The sequence below is a fragment of the Protobothrops mucrosquamatus genome, unplaced genomic scaffold (assembly GCF_001527695.2).
Source record: "Protobothrops mucrosquamatus isolate PMUCROS unplaced genomic scaffold, P.Mucros_1.0 scaffold1637, whole genome shotgun sequence".
In the NCBI taxonomy this organism is placed as follows: domain Eukaryota; kingdom Metazoa; phylum Chordata; class Lepidosauria; order Squamata; family Viperidae; genus Protobothrops; species Protobothrops mucrosquamatus.
This window is the reverse complement of record NW_015387796.1, coordinates 66272-85258: the sequence shown is the minus strand read 5'-3', so window position 1 is coordinate 85258 and position 18987 is coordinate 66272. Positions and strand designations below refer to the sequence as shown.

Sequence of the window (18987 nt, the reverse complement as noted above, 5' to 3'; positions counted from 1 at the left end):
TTCTACTATTTTGTGGAATTCTTGGTGCTCTCTTGAGCTTGGCTGCTGGCTTGCAGAAGGTTTATTATCCAACTAGGTAACATCATCAGTGCTAGTGAGTATGGGCTTTATTAGCTTGCCCTGCCAGTTCTGGTGGGGATGTCGTTTTCTCCTTGGTAGTTCCTTCATTACGGTATAGTTTTCTGCTTGATTGCTTGTCTGGTGTTAATTCCTGTTTATCTGGATGTTGCCTGCTGTAGAGGATGTGCTGTAGTCTTGTTTCCTTCTTGATTTTTTTATTGTCTCTTTTGGATGGTGTGTAAGTTCATCCCGGATCTGCTCTTATTCTCTTCTGTTGGTCTCTTTTTCCATAGTGACAGTGGCTCAGGAACACCCAAGACCCCCGATGGAGGGCATTCCTCCCTTGATATGAAGTCAGAGGCTTCCTCGAACCCAAGCTCTCCGGAAATCTGTCCCAACAAAGAGAGGTAAAAGCAAGGTGCAATTTTAAACTCATTGGTTGATGGCATTCAAACGGAGTCATAATTTTCTGGGATTCAGGCTAGCAACATCCACTAAAAAGCTGTGGACTCACCATTTCACATGTGGGGTGATCCATCACTGAAGTTTTCAGGAATCAACGGAACCTCAGAAATGATGCAAGCAAACGGTGGAGGTCACAATTGATATAGTACGAGGAGACTTTTCTGATTCCCGGGATACATCAAGTGCTTGTTTGGAGTCATCTACTGGCTTCAGGATTGGAGAAACAAAGGGACAAATTATATGAACAATGTCAATTTGTAGTTGATGTCTTTTCTGTAACTTCTCCTTTCTTTTCCAATCTGGGTATAATTTGGCCGTGGGATTGTTTTGCTGTTTTTCTTTGTGGAGCCGAGAGGAAGATGGTGCTTTTCCTGTGTTTGTCTCTGCATGGCCTTGACATTCTTAGCCTTCTAGAAGGCCATGAAGACCTGGGTTTTCTTCCACAAACTGAGATTGTTGGGGGGGGGGGGTCCTAACATATGTCTGTTTGCTATCTTGGTAAACTTTATTTTTAACAGGCCCTCAACATTTTTTTTCCAGTTGATTCTGAGTATTTATTGGCTTTTCCTTTTCTGTCATCCAGAGTTCCATTGGTTAGATAGGTGACCATATGAATTTGTTTAGTAAACAAAAAAACCACAAGAATGTACTAAAGATATGTGTCTGCCTTAACAAGCAGACCAGATAGGAAACATGACCAGATAAATTAATTCTATTTTACTGTAAAGCTCCATTAACAGAATCTTACAAATCTGAAAGTACAAAGCCCTAACCCTAATCCTGAAAAACTGGGAGAGAGAATCCCGTCTGAGCATTTTGCTCCACCCATTATTCATCTGTGGGCTCTGCCCTCTCTTATCTGACCATTTCCTAGGCAGGCAGCATCTCTTTGCCCTTGTCTCTCAATTCCCAATCCCACACTATGGAAGACATTTAAGAATTTTTGCAAGATTTGAAGGTTGAAACAATGACTGCACAACTCCATCCTTCCTCTTGAGAACTCAAATTAAAGCAGCACCACTGGGCTCTGATTGAAAAGATGTAATGGCCACCTTCTTCCCAGGAGCTAATGTAAATTGATCAAAGCAGAGACCAAAAAAGAAAATCTGGAGAAAAACTCACAATCCCATTAAGGTTCCTTAGGTGCACACCATGATCAGTTCCATGTGCATTATGTGTATGATCACTGGCTAAAAACAAAAAAAATGTACAAACAAACTTTTATCAACACAAACACATACAAATGGATGGGTTGATAGCATATTGCTGATGAAATGATATTCAGGTAATCCTTGTTTAGGGACTGCCTTGTTTAGTGACTGCTTGCAGTTACAATGGAAATGGAACTAGGACCAATCCTCCTGTTTAACTCTTCTGTAAGTTTGTAAAACACAGAAACACGGAAGTCAGATAGCCAGCACATGTGTGGTTTCACTATAGACCTCTTTGCTTAACGGCTGAGTGGCTGGTCCAATTGTGGTCACTAAACGAGGACTAATTCTATGCTTTAAAAAGTAGGAGTTTTGAATCACAAAATTGGAGAACGGCAGAGGTGGAGCATTTCCTATGCCCCCTGATTATTAAATTTCTGTTTCTCTCTCACTTTCTGCTAGGCCTTTCATTAAACTCAAAGAGAATGGAAAGTCAAATATTTCCCGTTCGTCCTCAAGTACCAGCAGTTTCAGCAGCACTGCAGGAGAGAGTGAAAATATGGAAGAATATGAAAGCCTGGTAATGCCTGCTCTTGATTGATCTGAGGTGGCAAAAGTTCCTCAACAAACAACTCTTTTAGCATATTATGTACGGTATTTAAAAAAAATAGTATCTTTCTCCTCAGCTGCCATCAGCACAGCTTCATAACTCTTGTTTTCTCTTATGTTTGTCAGGCCCACCAGGTAGGACTGACTAGGACAGGGGTAGACAACCTTGGCTGGCTCAGGAATTCTGGGAGTTGAAGTCCACGAGTCATAAAAGAGCCAAGGTTGCCTACCCCTGGACTAGAACAAGGGTCTCCAAACTTGGCAACTTTAAAACTTGTGGACTTCAACTCCCAGAATTCCTCAGCCAGCCAGGGAGTTGAAGTCCACAAGTCTTAAAGTTGCCAAGTTTGGAGATCCTGACTGAAACATCAAACTCCACAGGAAGATTAGGGCTACTTCATTGAGAGTGGCTACAAAACACAATCTTGCAAACTTGAGGATGTTTACCTCCTCCCCTCCTTATACATATGCAAATTAGAGAGGTGTCTACTGAGCTGCACATTCTTTCTGCTTGTTTTAGACTTAAGTCATGTTTTTTTCTCATAGCTTTGATCATGGATCTAGCCTATCTTTCATCTGCCTTTTATTTACTCAGAGCTCTTTCTAAACAATAGAAGTTTTATTCAAGAATCACGTTGCATGAACAGGTATAAGTTATTTTGGTTTAAATTACAGGTCAGTGTTCTCTCTTTAATGATGCTATTATGTTTACTTTATTAAAAGGGCTGTTCTTTCATTTTACTATGCTTATATACCCCTGAATCTTAAAAGGTCACAGCAATTTACAATGCAGTGAGCTAAGAAATGGCAACGTTAACATTCCCTCCCTCCCTCCCTCCCTTCCTTCCTTCCTTCCTCCCTCCCTCCCTCCCTCCCTCCCTCCCTCCCTTCCTTCCTTCCTTCCTTCCTTACGATTGGTTTTAACATCAAGGGAAGGAAGTTGGGATTACTGTAGAGACAAATATTATTTTCCCTGGTTTTGGTTTATTTTTTGAAAAATGGATTCTGCATACTGCTATGGACTCCTTTAGGAGAAAGGGTGGTATACAAAACTGAATAATACCAACAGTTTCTTTCATTCACAGGGCAGCCAGTCCTCAACTGCGTCGCCATATAAACAAGATGTATTTGTTTACAGTCCTTCCCAAAGCATCGAGAATCCAAATTTAGCATCAGCTTCAACCCCTGTTATCATGAGCAGGAGCCCCACTGGTAAGTTTGATTATACCCTACCTTGATGGGCTTTGTATGACATTGCTGATAAAGATGACCCTCAAGTAGGGTGGCTTAGCATAATCTTTTGGAATAGGAATTTTCTAATCTAGTCTACTATGCTGAGATTTTCCAGGTGGTCACCCAACTAAATATTAACCAAGCCCATGCCTGCTTAGCTTTCAAGATGGAGATAGTTATGCTTCAAATACAAGCAGTGCCTGATGTATGTATTGCTCTTCGCATCAGAATATAGGGCCTTCCAAGTGCCTTTTGCAGCCTGAGTGCTTGCCCCACCCATATATCAAAGCCATCCAGATAATTGAATCTTACTCCCAGATTAACAAAAGACCAGATTCCCTCTATTACAGAGTTGAGGGACAGACAGACTGGCAAACACCATAAATATTCCTCAGGTTATGTAGTGTCTCTGTTTTGCCAAGTGTCAGGATCATGATCAGGTGCCCAGGCAGTTGGTTCTTTAGGATCCAGATAAGCACACCAGTAAATAAAGGGATTTTAAGCTTTATTATTATCTCAAACAAACAGATTTAAAAGCATAACATAAAAAGCATACATACCAAGCAGGATAGCAATAGCACTTAGATTTATATACTGCTCCATAATCCTTTCCAGCCCTCTCTAGGTGGTTTACAGAGTCAGTATATTGCCCCCAACAATCTGGGTCCTCATTTTACCAACCTCAGAAGGAGGGAAGGCAGAGTCAACCTTAAGCCGGTCAGGATCGAACTGCTGGCAGTGAGCAGTCAATTAGCCTGCAATGCTGCATTCAAACCACTGCACCACCATGGCTCAGATAATACTCAATTCACTTATAAGTGGCCAGGATTGCTTTAATAACAATAGTAGAGATACCCCAAGGGTGGCTAGTTTCACAATACCCTGGGCTAGGTGCTGTGCAAAAGCTTCACACAAACAACAATCCCAAGGTTTTTATCAAAACCAGGCACCATGACCTCCTGGCCCTATTATGGTCAGGAGATTGCAAGACCTGACCTTGGCTGGCTGGCTGGCTGGCCCATGATTCTGGGATGGGAATCGAAAGTCTGACACTTTCACAGTAAGAAAAACTTTGCAACTACAGTCCTCGACTTACAGCAGCAGTGAAAAAAGTGACTTAGGACCATTTTTCACACTTGCGACCATTGCAGCATCCCCCTGGGTCAAGTGATTGAAATTCTGGATGCTTGGCAACTGACTCATATTTATGACAGCTGCAGTGTCCCGGGTTCATGTGATCATCTGTTGTGACCTTCTGACCAAAGTCAATGGGAAATCCAGATTCACTTAACAACCGTGTTACAATAATTCACTTAACAACTATGGCAAAAAAGCCGTAAAATGAGGCAAAACTCACTTAACAAATGTTTCAATTAGCAACATAAATTTTGGGCTCAACTGTGATCGTAACTCAAGGACTACCTGTTCATGAAGTTTTCGCCCCTTCCCCTTTATTCAGTAAGCAAGAGTAAAAAACAAAACAAAACAGGTTAGCTCAAAATATGCTCTAAACTTCTGGAGTTTTCTTAATACGAAGGAGAAATCAAAATAGATCATCAACCTCCTCAAAATAACAGTGGTCTTCCTCACTGCCCTTGCAGTCTCTTGCATTACAGCATAGCAAATATGTCTTGAATAAATTAATCAACCAACCAGTTTGCCACCACTACCTATCTCCTCCCTGTTGGCTGATACCTGAGATGTTTGTTTGTGTGTGTGTGTGTGTGTGTGTGTGCGTGTGTTGTGAGGATATCCCAAGAGAGTACGTGACATTGCATGTGTGTAACATTGGTATCGTGATGAACATGTGAATTCATAATCAGAATAACAGAAAAACAGAGTTGGAAAGGACCTTGGAGGTCTTCTAGTTCAACCCACAGGAAACCCTATGCCAGTGATGGTGAACCTTTTAGAAACTGAGTGCCCAAACTGCAACCCAAAACTCACTTATGTATCGTTGGGTGCCGGATGGGCATGACCCATTGGGTGGGTGTGACTCATTGGGTGGGTGTGGCTCATTGGGTGGATGTGGCCCATTGGATGAGCGTAGCCCATTGGGTGGGCATGGTTGCAGTAGGAATGGCAGGCTGGATGGGACTAAAAAGTTCAATCAATCAATTCCAACTTTGCGAGATCTTTTTTTTTCCTGCGAGAAGTTGAAATTGATTGATTGAACCTTTTTTATTTTTTTGCACACGGTGGCGGAGCCCCAAAGCGAAAAGGTTTTATAAAACCCAGCTGAAGGCCTAGGACTGGGGCGACGGCACACATGCCCACTGAGAGGGCTCTGTGTGCCACCTGTGGCACGTGTGCCAGAGGTTCGCCACCACGGTCCTATGCCATTTCAGACATTTCATTGCTGGAGCTTTCATCTTTTTTTTAAAATTAATATTGGTTCTGAATTTTCCAAATAAAAATAAGCTGACTTTTTTTTCTTGTACTGTTCCAGCAGATATAAAAAGCAGAAATTCTCCAAGATCAAATCTAAAATTTCGCTTTGATAAACTTAGCCATTCAAGCTCTGGCCCGGTAAGTAACGATGAATGCAACTGTCTTCCTTTAAATCGGAATGTCAGACCTTCAAACCCTCAAAACATGAATACATGTTTCTTGGTTTTTTTGGCTGCCACAGAAATGGAAGGGGAGAGACTGCATTCTTATAGTTTAGTCAAAAGAATAACTTTCCTGTGGGAACCAAGGTCAAGCAGCTTAAGTGTTTGGCAGGCTGGAGCTACTGTTAGGAAGCCCGCCAAAGGAGTTAATTGGGGAGTGTGATATATGACACACTAAAGGGGTGGGGAGTTCAACTTTTACTTTGTAACCTTTTGGAGAGTAACTTTCAGTCTTGGTTTCACCTTTGTTTATGCTGATATTATGTAGCCATTAAAAGTGTTCTCTGAGGAAAGCAATTGCCTCAGAGTTCTTATTTCTTCTGGTCTCATTTATCGGAACCATGACACAGAACTTGGTCTGTTATATTTGCACACAAAGAGAGAGAGAGATAATAATAATAATAATGATGATGATAAAGTTGGAAGGGACCTTGGAGGTCATCTAGTCCAACCCCCTGCTCAGGCAGGAAACCCTATACCCTTTCAGACAAATGGCTGTCCAGTTTCTTCTTAAAAACTTCCAGTGTTGGCGCATTCACCGCTTCTGGAGGGAGGTTGTTCCACTGGTTAATTGTTCTAACTGTCAGGAAGTTTCTCCTTAGTTCTAGGTTGCTTCTCTCCTTGATTAGTTTCCATCCGTTGCTTCTTGTCCTGCCTTCAGGTGCTTTGGAGAATAGCTTGACTCCCTCTTCTTTGTGGCAGTCCCTGAGATACTGGAACACTGCTATCATGTCCCCCCTCATCCTTCTCTTCATTAAACTAGGCATACCCAATTCCATCAACCGTTCCTTATATGCTTTAGCCTTTGGGCTGGCAGCTGCCCATTAGCAGAAACCTCCCATTTCCTGACCTTTCTGACATATTGAGTTTTGAAGAATTAACATCTGACTCTAATGCAGAGGTCCCCAACCTTGTCCACTTTATGACTTGTGGACTTCAACTCCCAGAATTCCTCAGCCAGCATGGCTGGCTGAGGAATTCTGGGAGTTGAAGCCCAAGTCATAAAGTAGACATGGTTGGGGACCCCTACTCAATGTGTACAGGTAATCCCCGACTTACGACCACAATTCAGCCCATAAATAAGTTGTTGAGACACTTATTAACTGAGTTTTGCACCATTTTATGACCTTTCTTGCCACAGTTGTTAAGTGAACCATTGCAGTTGTTAAGTGAGCAACATGGTTGTTAAGTGAATCTGGCTTCCCCATTGACTTTGCTTGTCAGACAGTCACAAAAGGGGATCACATGACCCCGGGGACACTGCAAGTGTCATAAATGTGAATCGGTGGGCCAACTGTCGGAATTTTGATCACGTGACCATGGAGATGCTGCAATGGTCGTTAAGTGTGAAAAATGGTCCTAAGTCACTTTTTTCAGTGATGTGGTATCTTTGAAGGATCACTAAATGAACTGTTATAAGTTGAGGACTACCTGTATTGGTGGTTATATTTAATGAGATAAGAGTTCTTCTTTTCTTAACAAAGTTTTGCCTTTCCTAAGATCGACACAGTAGCTGCTTGGTGCCTCGAAAATATGCATTTAAGTTAGGGAAGTGATGATTTAATGTTTCCTTAACTCAAACATGTTTTTTCCGGGACCATGTGGTTACTATCCAAACCTAGAAAAAGACGTGGCTTCTTTATGAGCCGTGGTGGCCTAGTGGTTAGAATGCAGTACTGCAGGCTACTTCTGCTGACTGCCAGCTGCCTGTAGTTTGGCAGTTCGATTCTCACAGGCTCATGGTTGTCTCAGCCTTCCATCCTTCCGATGTCGGTAAAATGAGGACCCAGATTGTTGGGGGCAATGTGCTGACTCTGTAAACCACTTAGAGAGGGCTGTAAAGCTCCGTGAAGTGATATATAAATCTAAGTGCTATTCCTATTAAGGAGACCTGAACAGTTGATCTAAAAGTAGTTTAGAAAAGAACTTAAAGGAAACAAGGCTCTAATAAGGGATTTGTAGTTATTGTTGGGCCTGTGTGTATGTCAGAAAAGGCAGGGGATGATAGCAATTGGAGTCTGGCTGATGTAAAGGGTCAGAGGAGATTGTAAAAATGCTTATATATTTAACAGAACATGTTTCCTTTGTTTGCAGACACATTAGCTGAAGAATGATCCCTAAGGACCTGTAAAAGGTAACTTATATTTAGCCCAGGGTTTATAATAATTTTTAATGCCAAATATTGACAATAATGATAAGCAGGATATTTTTCAGTCGGGAACAAACTTTTTTTTAATTATGATTATTGTGGGTTTGCGATGGTGGCGAATATCTCTAGCTCAGATGTGGGATGAGGATGGAGGTTCGTTCTCCATGCTTGTGGGTTAGTTTCCGTGGGACAAACATCACATCGATTAAAAACCAGAATACATGAACATCAGTAGGCAGTCAAACGCCATGATCCCAAATCTTCAATCTCTACCCACACTGACACTGAACAGCACCAGTTCAATTGGAGCAACACAAAAATCATTAGCCACGCTGAAGAATAAGCCTGGCACTCCACAAGCAATTCCATCAACCTACACACCGACCTAAAACCAGCCTACAAAACCCTCAGAATTCAAATCAACCGCACAGCCAACCAACGACAGCACTGATCCTCAACCAAACCACACAGCCTCCCCCCAACCAGCACTTCACCTCCCAGTGACCCTCCCCTGACATGACCTCCCCATCACAAGACTCATTACAAGACCCATACTTGACACACCCACCCCTGACCCATCACAAAACACAGACATCCCCTAGACTCTCCCTGAAGATGTTACATAGCCTGGTAACGAAACGTTCGGAAACCAACCTACAAGCTCAGAGAACGGACCTCCACCCTCATTTATTGTGGGTCTTTGAGAGATGCAAATGGTACAATGATCAGTTGTGTTCGTGGGGTAGGAGAGTCAAAAAAAGGCAAGACGGTGGTTTTCACTGCAAACAAAGCTCACCTATACAAGAGGAGAAGGGCTTTAATCACAAAATTGTGACTAACCTCATGATTTTTTGGGTCACCTCTCTAATTTTGCAACACAATTTTGCAATGATCTCACTGAAGGGGAAGGATTTGAATGCTCAACCCATTTTTTCCCCCAACATGTTTGGCCAAGTTGGTTAATTTTTTTTAAAAAAACACCAAATACTGTATGTACATTAAATGCTGGTCTTGCACAACAGTTTCACAGTTTGATTCAGCAGCAAACTGGCAAATTTCAGTGCAGTGACTATTTTGTTTTTTTAAGTTGCTCTTTTGCTGCCAAAAATTTCAGCAGCTGATCCTGAAGGTGATGGTCATTGGGGTTACAGATCCTTTTGGGGGGGGATTTTGAACTTCAAAATCCGTTGTAACTTCAAATGGTCGCTAAGTGAACAATTGTAACTTGAAGACTATCTGCATTTAACTAACCAGGGTTTCAAAGCCCTTTAAAATAAAAACCCTCCATGTATGTTCCATTAATGAGTTCCATTAATGGAGCCTCTTTGAAAAGCCATTTAGCTAATGACTGACAAAGCCTCTCTTTAAATGTGTTTTTAAGAATTAAAGGAGGCTATTCTTGATGTGGATATGGATGACCTCCAAGCCTAATTTTTTTTTGCCTTCTCCCATCTTTTGCAGGACATTTTTGTTGTGTTTGTTTCATTTTAAACAGGGTGGCAAGGAGGATGTTTGCTTCGAATGACAGCATCCCTCCTTCACACCAAGCTCCATAGCCACCTATGGATTGTCCTCCATCCGAGCCGATCATTCCATAAAACCACAAAAGAATGGATCTTTTCCTGTTCCTGTTCCAATCATCCATGCTTTATCCCTCTGGAGTGGAAGGATGTCCCACGGAGGAACCAAATTTTGTACCACGTAGACCTGAACTGGCTTCTGTCTTTTTTCATTTGGTAGATCAACGGATTGGTAACGTTTTGCATAGCTGTTTAACTTGAGATCATGAGTGCTGCTTTTGGGGGTAAATCTTTGGATGTCAGAAATAATAATAATAATAATAATAATAATAATAATAATAATAATAATAATAATAATAATAAAAAAATAGGTAGACAAAATGCCAAATCCACTCTGAACATCTGGCTGACTGTGCGATGATCATCATCAATAATAATAATAATAATAATAATAATAATAACAACAATAATAATATCAACATCTGTCTATCTCAGGTCCCTGGGAAGGACTCAATATGTGGATAAAAATGCCAGATCCCAGCCTGAACATCTGGCTGATGTGTGACAAACCATAATACTAACCCCTCCATGGATACCCCCTTGTCATAATCATCATCATCATCATACTTTGCTGTTTTGTGAACTAATTTCTTACCTAATTAAGACCCCTGGATTTAAGTGACCTTTTCTTTTTCTTATGCTATTACTGACGTAAGACTTTCCACACGAAGTTGGTGCTGAGTCAAGAATGCTCTTCTGCCTTTTGAGCATTCTGCTGCCATGTAATGGAAAATAAATGACATTGGGTTTTTGCTTTTAAAGAAAGTGTTGATGGATATCCAGGGTGGGGTGGAAGGGATGTGCCCATACCTTACTTTCAGGTAGTGAACATTTGGTCTTTCTCTATCTAGTTCTCACTGGCCTGCAGTCTCCCTGAAAGCTAGTTAAATTCAGAGTAAAAAGGAAGGAGATTTCTGTGCTTGATGGTTTTCTTGCGCACATTTCATTACCCAGCTAGGTAACCTCATAGTGCTCGGAGGAAGTGGGATTTGCTCTTATTTTTATATAGTTGTGTCCTACCCTGTCAGTGTAGGGCCAGGACAAACCAGCATTATACTAAAATAAGAGCAAACCCCCACTCCTTCCTAGTTTCTCCTAAGTGTTTTGGTGTAATGAAAGAAAACGTTTGGCAAACACTGTGTTAGAGGAAAGAGTTGGGGAAAAAAATCAGGCACAAAGAAGGAATGCAGGTCAGCATCACTGGGATTCATAATTTCTCCTGTGCAATGGCCAGTTAGTTTTGGATATGGAGGAGGAACAGGAATTTAGAGGCTTTGCTACTGCGATTTGGACTTCAGAAACTTCTGATGCTATCCTCACCCTGAGGCCCTTTTGTACATCTGTGCAACATCATGACACACCTATAATAGGGCTTTCATGCTGCCAGCAAAACTCTGCTTGCTTCTTCTTCCTCCCTGATGGTCCCACTGCTAGAAATTTTTTCCCGTTGGCTTCTTACGTAGGAGACCATCGTTGCAGCTTTATAAGCTGAACCTGCAAAAATTTGTCTCCCTCTGGTCATGAATCAAAATGTGCCTTCACCACTGGAAGCTTGCTGGCGCAATTGTTCTTAAAGGGTTTTTTGTTTTGGTCATTTTATGTTGCACATTTGTCCATTGGATTCAGGTCAGGCCCCACTTGGACAATTTGGAAAAATAGCTTGATTTGGCTTGGCATCCTTTCAGAGGTCTTGTGTCTCAGCACTGCCTCCAAATCTGAAGGCCAAACCCATCATAATAGCAACTGGAGCACCACTTGAACACCTTCGGCATTGACAAAATCACCATCGGTCAATTGCAAAAGGCAGCATTACTGGGAACAGCTTATATCCTACGATGATACCTTTAATACAGTCAAAAATCCATATCTACCTATCCCAAGTCCTTGGAAAGGACTCGATAAGTGGATAAAAATGCCAAATCTAGTCTCAACATCTGGCTGACTGGGCAGAGAACGATAGTAATAATAACTGGAGTCACCACTTGAACACCTTCGGCATTGACAAAATCACCATCGGTCAATTGCAAAAGTATCTTTACTTGGCATAGCTTACTTCCTGTGGTGATATCTCTAACAATGTTTGCCTGTCATTTGTCCTTGAGAAGGACCCAATAGGTGGATAAAAATGCCAAATACTGTACAGTCTAAACATATGGCTGGCAGTGTGACAAGTCACGTGGGATTTCTGAATATAATCTGATAAACTCTTGGCCCATAACGCGCCAGATTTAACTGTGGTCGAAAAGAAGAAAGTGTAGTTAATTGACGTGGCAATAATGCGATAGTAGAAGAGAAACAATTGGAGAAGATCACAAAATAGCAAGAGCTAAAAAAAAATCCAAGTTGAAAGATTATGGCATAAACCGGTCGTGGTAGTCCCTGTGCTTCTTGGCACATTGGTTGCCATACCAAAAAATCTTGGACAGCACTTAAAAAAATCTGCGCATTGCCCAATTTCCATCTGTCAATTACAAAATCCACGCATATCCTACACCAATATATTATGACACCCTAGATTCTTGGTAAGCACCTAATACATATAAAGACCAACATCAGCTAAAGAACTGGTAGCCGCAATTTCACATTTTTGTATATATAATAATAATTGACACAAATCACCATTAGTCAGTTGCAAAAGCCAGCTTTACTTGGAACAGCTTACATCCTGCACCAATAGCTTTAATATCATCAAGCAACAATGTCTGCCTATTCCAGGTCCTTGGAAAGGCTTGATAATCTGACAAGAATGCTGATATGGCTGACTGTGTGATCAACCATATTAATACATTGCAAAAAGCAGCTTTATTGGGAATAGCTTACCTTCCGAGTCCATGCCTTTATTTATTTATCTTTAATTCCTTCCTCATCTTTTAGTACAAAACTGCACTTTCTTAGTTGGATGTCATCCACAGAATCATTAAAAAAGGGGAAAAATGAAAAGCTTGTTCTTCTTCAAGAGAACACCGCTAATAAAAATGATCAGGACAAACAGACCCTCAATCTATCAAACAGATGGCCGTGTTTTTCACTCAAGAAGAGGGAGATGCCACTTGCTGGAATAGCTTTCATATGATTAAACAACAACATCTGCCTATCCCAGGTCCTTGGGAAGGACTGGATACAGTAGATGAACAAAAAATTCCAAATCTCGTCTCAGCAACTGGCTGACTGTGTGACCAACCATAAAAAAATAATATTTATTTATTGAAAATCTGATAACTACAAAGTACAAAACAAGATATTTAATCAATAGACAAGGCTGCTCAACTTCAGGAATTATCTGTGAGAGTGAGTCAAGCAAATGTTTTGCAGCCAAAACTTTTTTTGGGGGGGGGGGGAAATATTCTTTTTTATTTCTCCTTGGCTGCCACCAAAAAAGAAGGGAATGGGTCTGAAATGTTCAGCTCCATTTTGGTGAAATTTTAGGGTGGATTGTTTTTGGAAAGAGGGGCATGAAATAAAAAAGGTTCTAACCCACCCACCACCCACCCCCTGGAAATTGAGAATATCAATTTACTTAGTTAATTTAAAAAAAATGCAAAATAAAAAAGTCTCAACTTTATGACTGTTGCTGCCTCCCTGTAGTCACCTGATCAAAATTCAGGCAGTTGGCAACAACCGTTGAGGCATCCCCATGGGTCATGTGATTGAAATTCAAAATGCTTGGTTACTGACTCATATTTATGACATCTGCAGTGTCCCGGGGGTCATGTGATCACCTTTTGCGACCTTCTGACAAGCAAAGTCAATGGGGAAGCCAGATTCACTTCACAACTGTGTTTACTAACTGAGCAACTATAGTGATTCCCTTAACAACTGTGGCAAGAAAGGTCGTAAAGTGGGGCAAAATTCACTTAACAACTGTCTGGCTTAGCAACAGAAATTTTGTGCTCAGTTGTAGTTGTAAGTTGAGGACTACCTGTATTTGGCTTTAAATTTTAGAAAGCTTAACATTTTCTACAGTTTTAAGGAGTTCCTCAGGTTGTAAGAGTACAGCGACTGGCTACAAGGCCCACCCATCCCCTTGTGGATGAACCTGGTTTCACCAAGATGAGGGCAGGTAGCCAGTGTGACAGTGTAACTTCTGAAGCTCACATTAAACAGAATTCAGAATGCTGACAAAAGTCACAGTATATAGCCCAGGGGCCTTCAAACTTGGCCCCTTAATGACTTGTGGACTTCAACTCCCAGAATTCCTCAGCCAGGCATGCTGGCTGAGGAATTCTGGGAGTTGAAGTCCACAAGTCATAAAAGGACCAAGTTTGAAGGCCCCTGCTATAGCCCCCAAGTTTGGCATGGAAAAGGGAGGAGAGAAAAAGGGAAATGAGAAAATCAAGGCTAGAAAGCAAGAGATCCCAAATTTAAATCCTGCCTTAGCCATGAAAACCAACTGAGTGAGCTTGGGGCAGTCATTCTTTCTGACCCCACCACACAAGGTTGTTGTGTGGGACAAATAGGAGGAAGGTATGTTGGATATGTTTGCTGCCTTGAGTTATTTGTAAGAATGATAAAGGTAGGATATAAATTAGTGACTGAGTGAATGAAAATTATAACATTGCATCTAGTGTTGTAGAGCTGTGTGGCCTTCTATATTTTTAAAATAAAAAAAAAAATGTCAAATTTGAGCTTTCACTCGCTTTCCCCCCCAAGGGAATGATTCCTTCCATTTGTGGCATCAACTCCATTCTAATTTTTAAGGGTGGTTTTCCCTGAACACCACTCTGCTCCTAATCAAGCACCAGAGTCTTGCCTCATAAAGAAATGTTCAGTGTGGTGCTAGAAGTCACACCCCCACAAACACACACACACTTAGTTCTCTCAGGCAACTGGTTTTCAAAGATACACTACTTCTGACTCTGGTGATTTACTGTAGTGCTTTTCAACCTTGGCAACTTGCAGACTTCAACTCCCAGAATTCCCTGGCTGCGGAATTCTGGGAATTGAAATGCAAACAACTTAAATTGCCAAGGTTGCAATGCTGGGAGACAGTGATGTAATTTATGAGGAATAAAAAAATCCACAACTTTACGGACATACAGAGAATTTTGCACTGGTTGATTTTAAGGGATGATTCCGCATTGAATTGTTTAGCGTCCAAGGGGAAAACTATTTTACAAAAAGACAGGAACCTCAGCCATTGCACTCTTCATAACAGGCTCATTAACAATAACAGAATGTTATTTTTGTTGAACAGGAAGAAAAACATAAAGCATGCATCAATACTTTCTATTAAAGTTTTCTTTAGCTTTCAGAAATGTAGCATGGTACTGCAACACATTTAGAAAAATGCTAATTTTGGGAGGGGGAGAGTACCAGAATATATCTTACTCCTCCATTTTGACAGAGCAGGAGGGGAAAAATTCCCATTATTGTGTTCCTAAAGTTCAATGAGATTGTGAAGACTAGGATTTTGTAAAAACTTAGGCTCCGAGGAAATGAAGAATTTTTCTTTGTGTTGAGAAGCAATGCTTCGTAGCAGGTTGCTGATGTATGTTGTACATAATGTATATTTAATTTATTGCTATGGTAGCCTCTTGTATTTGTCATTGTATAAAAAAAAATTCTACAGAAGGGTAAAAATGTATATTTTGTTGCTTAAACGTGTCTTTGCAAAATTCATAATTAAAAAAAATATTTTGTGTCAAAAGCTGTCTCTTGGCTTGTTTGCCTCCACCCCACCCCTGGAACCAATTATGCGCTATGTTTGGTGGACAATTCCTTATTTTACTGTAGCATGAAGTTCCACAGGCCACTGAGCCAGGCTTCATTCAAAAACATTAGTTTCAGGATTTCAACATAACCCTCAAAAAATATTCCTGCCTTATCTTCAAGACATGACAAAAGGATGATCTTTGTATGTGAACTTTAACACCTTTGCATTCATTTTGTAAGGTGGTGGTGGAAGGTGTGGAATCATAGGGCTGGAAGGGACATTGGAGGTCTTCTAGTCCAACCCCCTTGCTCAATTTGGCCTATTTAGTTTAATAAACAACCCTTTCCAAACAAACGAATGAATAGCAGGTTTAATCAGAAGTCAGTCCTGGCTGCGGTTGAATGGCTTCACTCCCATAGATACAGATTTCATCTCTCAAGAACAGATAGTCCTTGATTTATGACTGGTCATTTAGTGAAGATTCAAAATTATTACACAACTCCTCCCTTCCCCCTGGGACTACTTATGACCCAGATGCAAAGTTCTGACAGCTGCCTTCACATGATCTCACTTTTGGGTAAGCTTTGTAACTGGCTCACACTTACAGCTATAAATGTAGAGTCCTGTGGTGATGTGACTGCAATTTACAACATATTTTGCTAGAAACTGGCATTTATTAACAGTTTCTAGCAAAAAAATGCCCATTGTAGACAATGGATTTGCCTGTTGACCATAGCATTCACTGAATGACTGCAATGATTCAGTTAATGACCGCCACAAAGAAGGTTGTAAAATTGGGCATGGTCACGGGTGACCCACTTAAAGGGTTATGATTTACCACCAAATATCAGACTCAGTTACAGTCATAGGCCGAGGATTACCTGTGTAGATTCAGACCATTTTTCAGTGGTAGCTAACAACTCTCTCTCTGGTTCCTGCCTTATTTCATGCAGGTTCGTTGCATAGATTCTGTGGGTGGGGGTTTTTTGGGGGGTGGGAGGGCAGATTGTAGGGTTTTTTTTTTTAAAGGAGACCATTTCTTTCAGCCTGCAATACTTTTATAGACGCAGCATCTGGAGGACTGTAAGTAAATGATTCCTCCTCTAGCTGGGAAGACCTGCCGAATGGAAGCGATGGTAGTGCCAGCATTTGAGAAATAAATATATAAAGAGGCCAAATGGTAACTTCCAAAAAAAGAAAGCATGGTGAAAGGAAACTGCGAAGGAGATGGCGAGTAAGGAACAGCTCAAACCACAGACTGTCACTCTGCAAATTGAACGTACAAGGAAAGGGCAAAGGGGACCATAAAAAAAAAATCTATGGGGAACTCCTCTCTCCTAAAGGGCATTTGGATATGAGAGATGAGAAGGAGATTTGCATAAAAGCCATGATGGCCCGTGGTTGGAATACAATACTACAAGTTAACTGCCCACTGCCAGGAGTTCGATCCTGACCGGCTGAAGGTTGACTCAACTCTTCCATGCTTCCGAGGTCGGTAAACTGAGGACACAGATTGCTGGGGGCAATGACTCTGTAAACGGCTTAGAGAGGCCTGTAAAGCACTATGAAGCGGCATATAAGTCTAAGTGCTACTGCTATATCCTGAGGGTCTACCATCCCCAAAATAAACAACTTCTGAATAAACACTTTCTGAAATCAGCTGCTGTCACATCGCTGGCTTTGGCAACTGAGTGCAAAGGATTTTCTAAAGCAAGGCTAGCATTTCAGCCTTCGCATGTTTTCTGATCGATGCTTGCTTCAGCTTAACTTGCATAAACATATACAAGATTGCAGTCTTAGTCCCTTCCTCCTTGTTTGTACTGGCAGGCATCATAGCTCCAGTTTTAGCTTCCTATTAGGTGCACTTCCCCCCCCCCCCCACAGTCCATGACATCAGATGTCCCCATAAATGATTTTTAGACAGAAAAAAAAATACTGAAAAAATCGACACATTTGGACCCATGAAAATACACGCACCAATGGTTAACAGCAGGGGTATCCATAGGGAGGTTAATAAGCTATATTAGTGGTTTTAAAAAAATGAGTGAGGCATCAATTGCAAAACTTTGACCTTTCTTACAGATAGACGACAGGCAGTGGGACAGCCTAGGCACCAGTTAAGACATGGATACTTCAGTTGGTGCTTGCTCCTTCCTTAACTTCAACTTTGATTTAAAAAAACCTACTTATTTGAACCCCCCTTTTTTACACCAATATCCTGAAGTTTTATTCCAGATGCTCTTAACCAATCAATCAGCATAGAGCTGGAAGGGACTTTGGAGGTCTTCCAGTCCAACCCCCTGCTCAAGCAGGAGACCCTATACCATTTCAGGCAAGTGGCTGTCCAGTCTCTTTTTAAAAACCTCCAGTGATGAAGCACCCATGACTTCTGGAGGCAAGCTGTTCCACTGGTTAATTGTTCTCACTGTTCGGAAATTTCTCCTTAGTTCTAGGTTGGTTCTCTCCTTGAATTAGTTTCCATCCATTGTTTCTTGTCTTGCCCTCAGGTACTTTGGAGAATAATTTGACCTCCTCTTCTTTGTGGCAGCCCCTGAGATATTGGAACACTGCTATCATGTCATTCCTTGGTTACCAGCATCAAATTCCTGGATGTGCAGCTAACCAGCAGGCTGACATGGTCGCTCAACAGTGAGAAACTGGTGAAGCGGGCACAGCAGCGCCTGCATTTTCTGCACCGCATGAGGAAAACACATCTTCCTTCCCCTGTCCTGACCACTTTCTACAGGGGGACAATCGAAAGTATCCTGTCATACAGCATCACAGTCTGGTTTAAAGGCATCACTGCTTCAGACAGGAAGGTGGTACAGAGAGTAGTGAGAATGGCCAAAAAGATCATTGGCAGTTTCCTCCCTCCCATCCAGGACATGGCACAGAAGCGCTGCTTGAGCAGGGTCCGTAGGATTATCTGGGACACTACACATCCTCTTCACGACCTGTTTTCCTTGTTACCTTCTGGGAGGGGGCTTCGTGGTGTCCGTAGCAGAACATCCAGATTCAGCCATAGTTTCATTCCATACAGCATTAACCTTGTGAACTCTCAAGCATCCTCCTTCCCTTATATATTCAAGATGGACAGTGTTTAATATTTATTTGCTACGTATATGTAGGGGTGTTGGTCTATACATATGTTGTTCATAGTATGTTTTTAGGTGTGTGTCATGTATGTGCTTCACTTTGAGAGCGGGCAACTGAATTTCATTTTTGATGTGCACCATTGTGCCCACAGTATAAAAATGACAATAAAGGTTATCTTATCTTATTATTATTATTATTATTATTACTTTAATTTATATCCCGCCCTTCTCCCGAAGGACTCAGGGCGGCTTACAGGCAATAAAAACGGAACTATACAATAAATATCTAAAAACAATTAAAATATATATTAAATAAGCCTGTTATTTTTAGAAAAGTTATAAAATCCCTATTAAAATCCCTATACAATCCCCCCCCTAGG

General features: G+C 41.3%; 1 protein-coding gene across 1 annotated transcript in view; it reads left to right on the top strand.

Annotated features, from left to right (window-relative positions):
* The window catches only part of RAP1GAP2 (RAP1 GTPase activating protein 2), a 156659-nt gene that overhangs the window by 130436 nt on the left and 7236 nt on the right, over positions 1–18987 (top strand). The window contains exons 18-21 of the mRNA XM_015822663.1: positions 354–467; positions 2139–2256; positions 3371–3497; positions 5971–6047. Of these exons, the coding sequence (XP_015678149.1) occupies positions 354–467; positions 2139–2256; positions 3371–3497; positions 5971–6047 (436 nt within the window). The remainder of the gene's footprint in view (positions 1–353; positions 468–2138; positions 2257–3370; positions 3498–5970; positions 6048–18987) is intronic.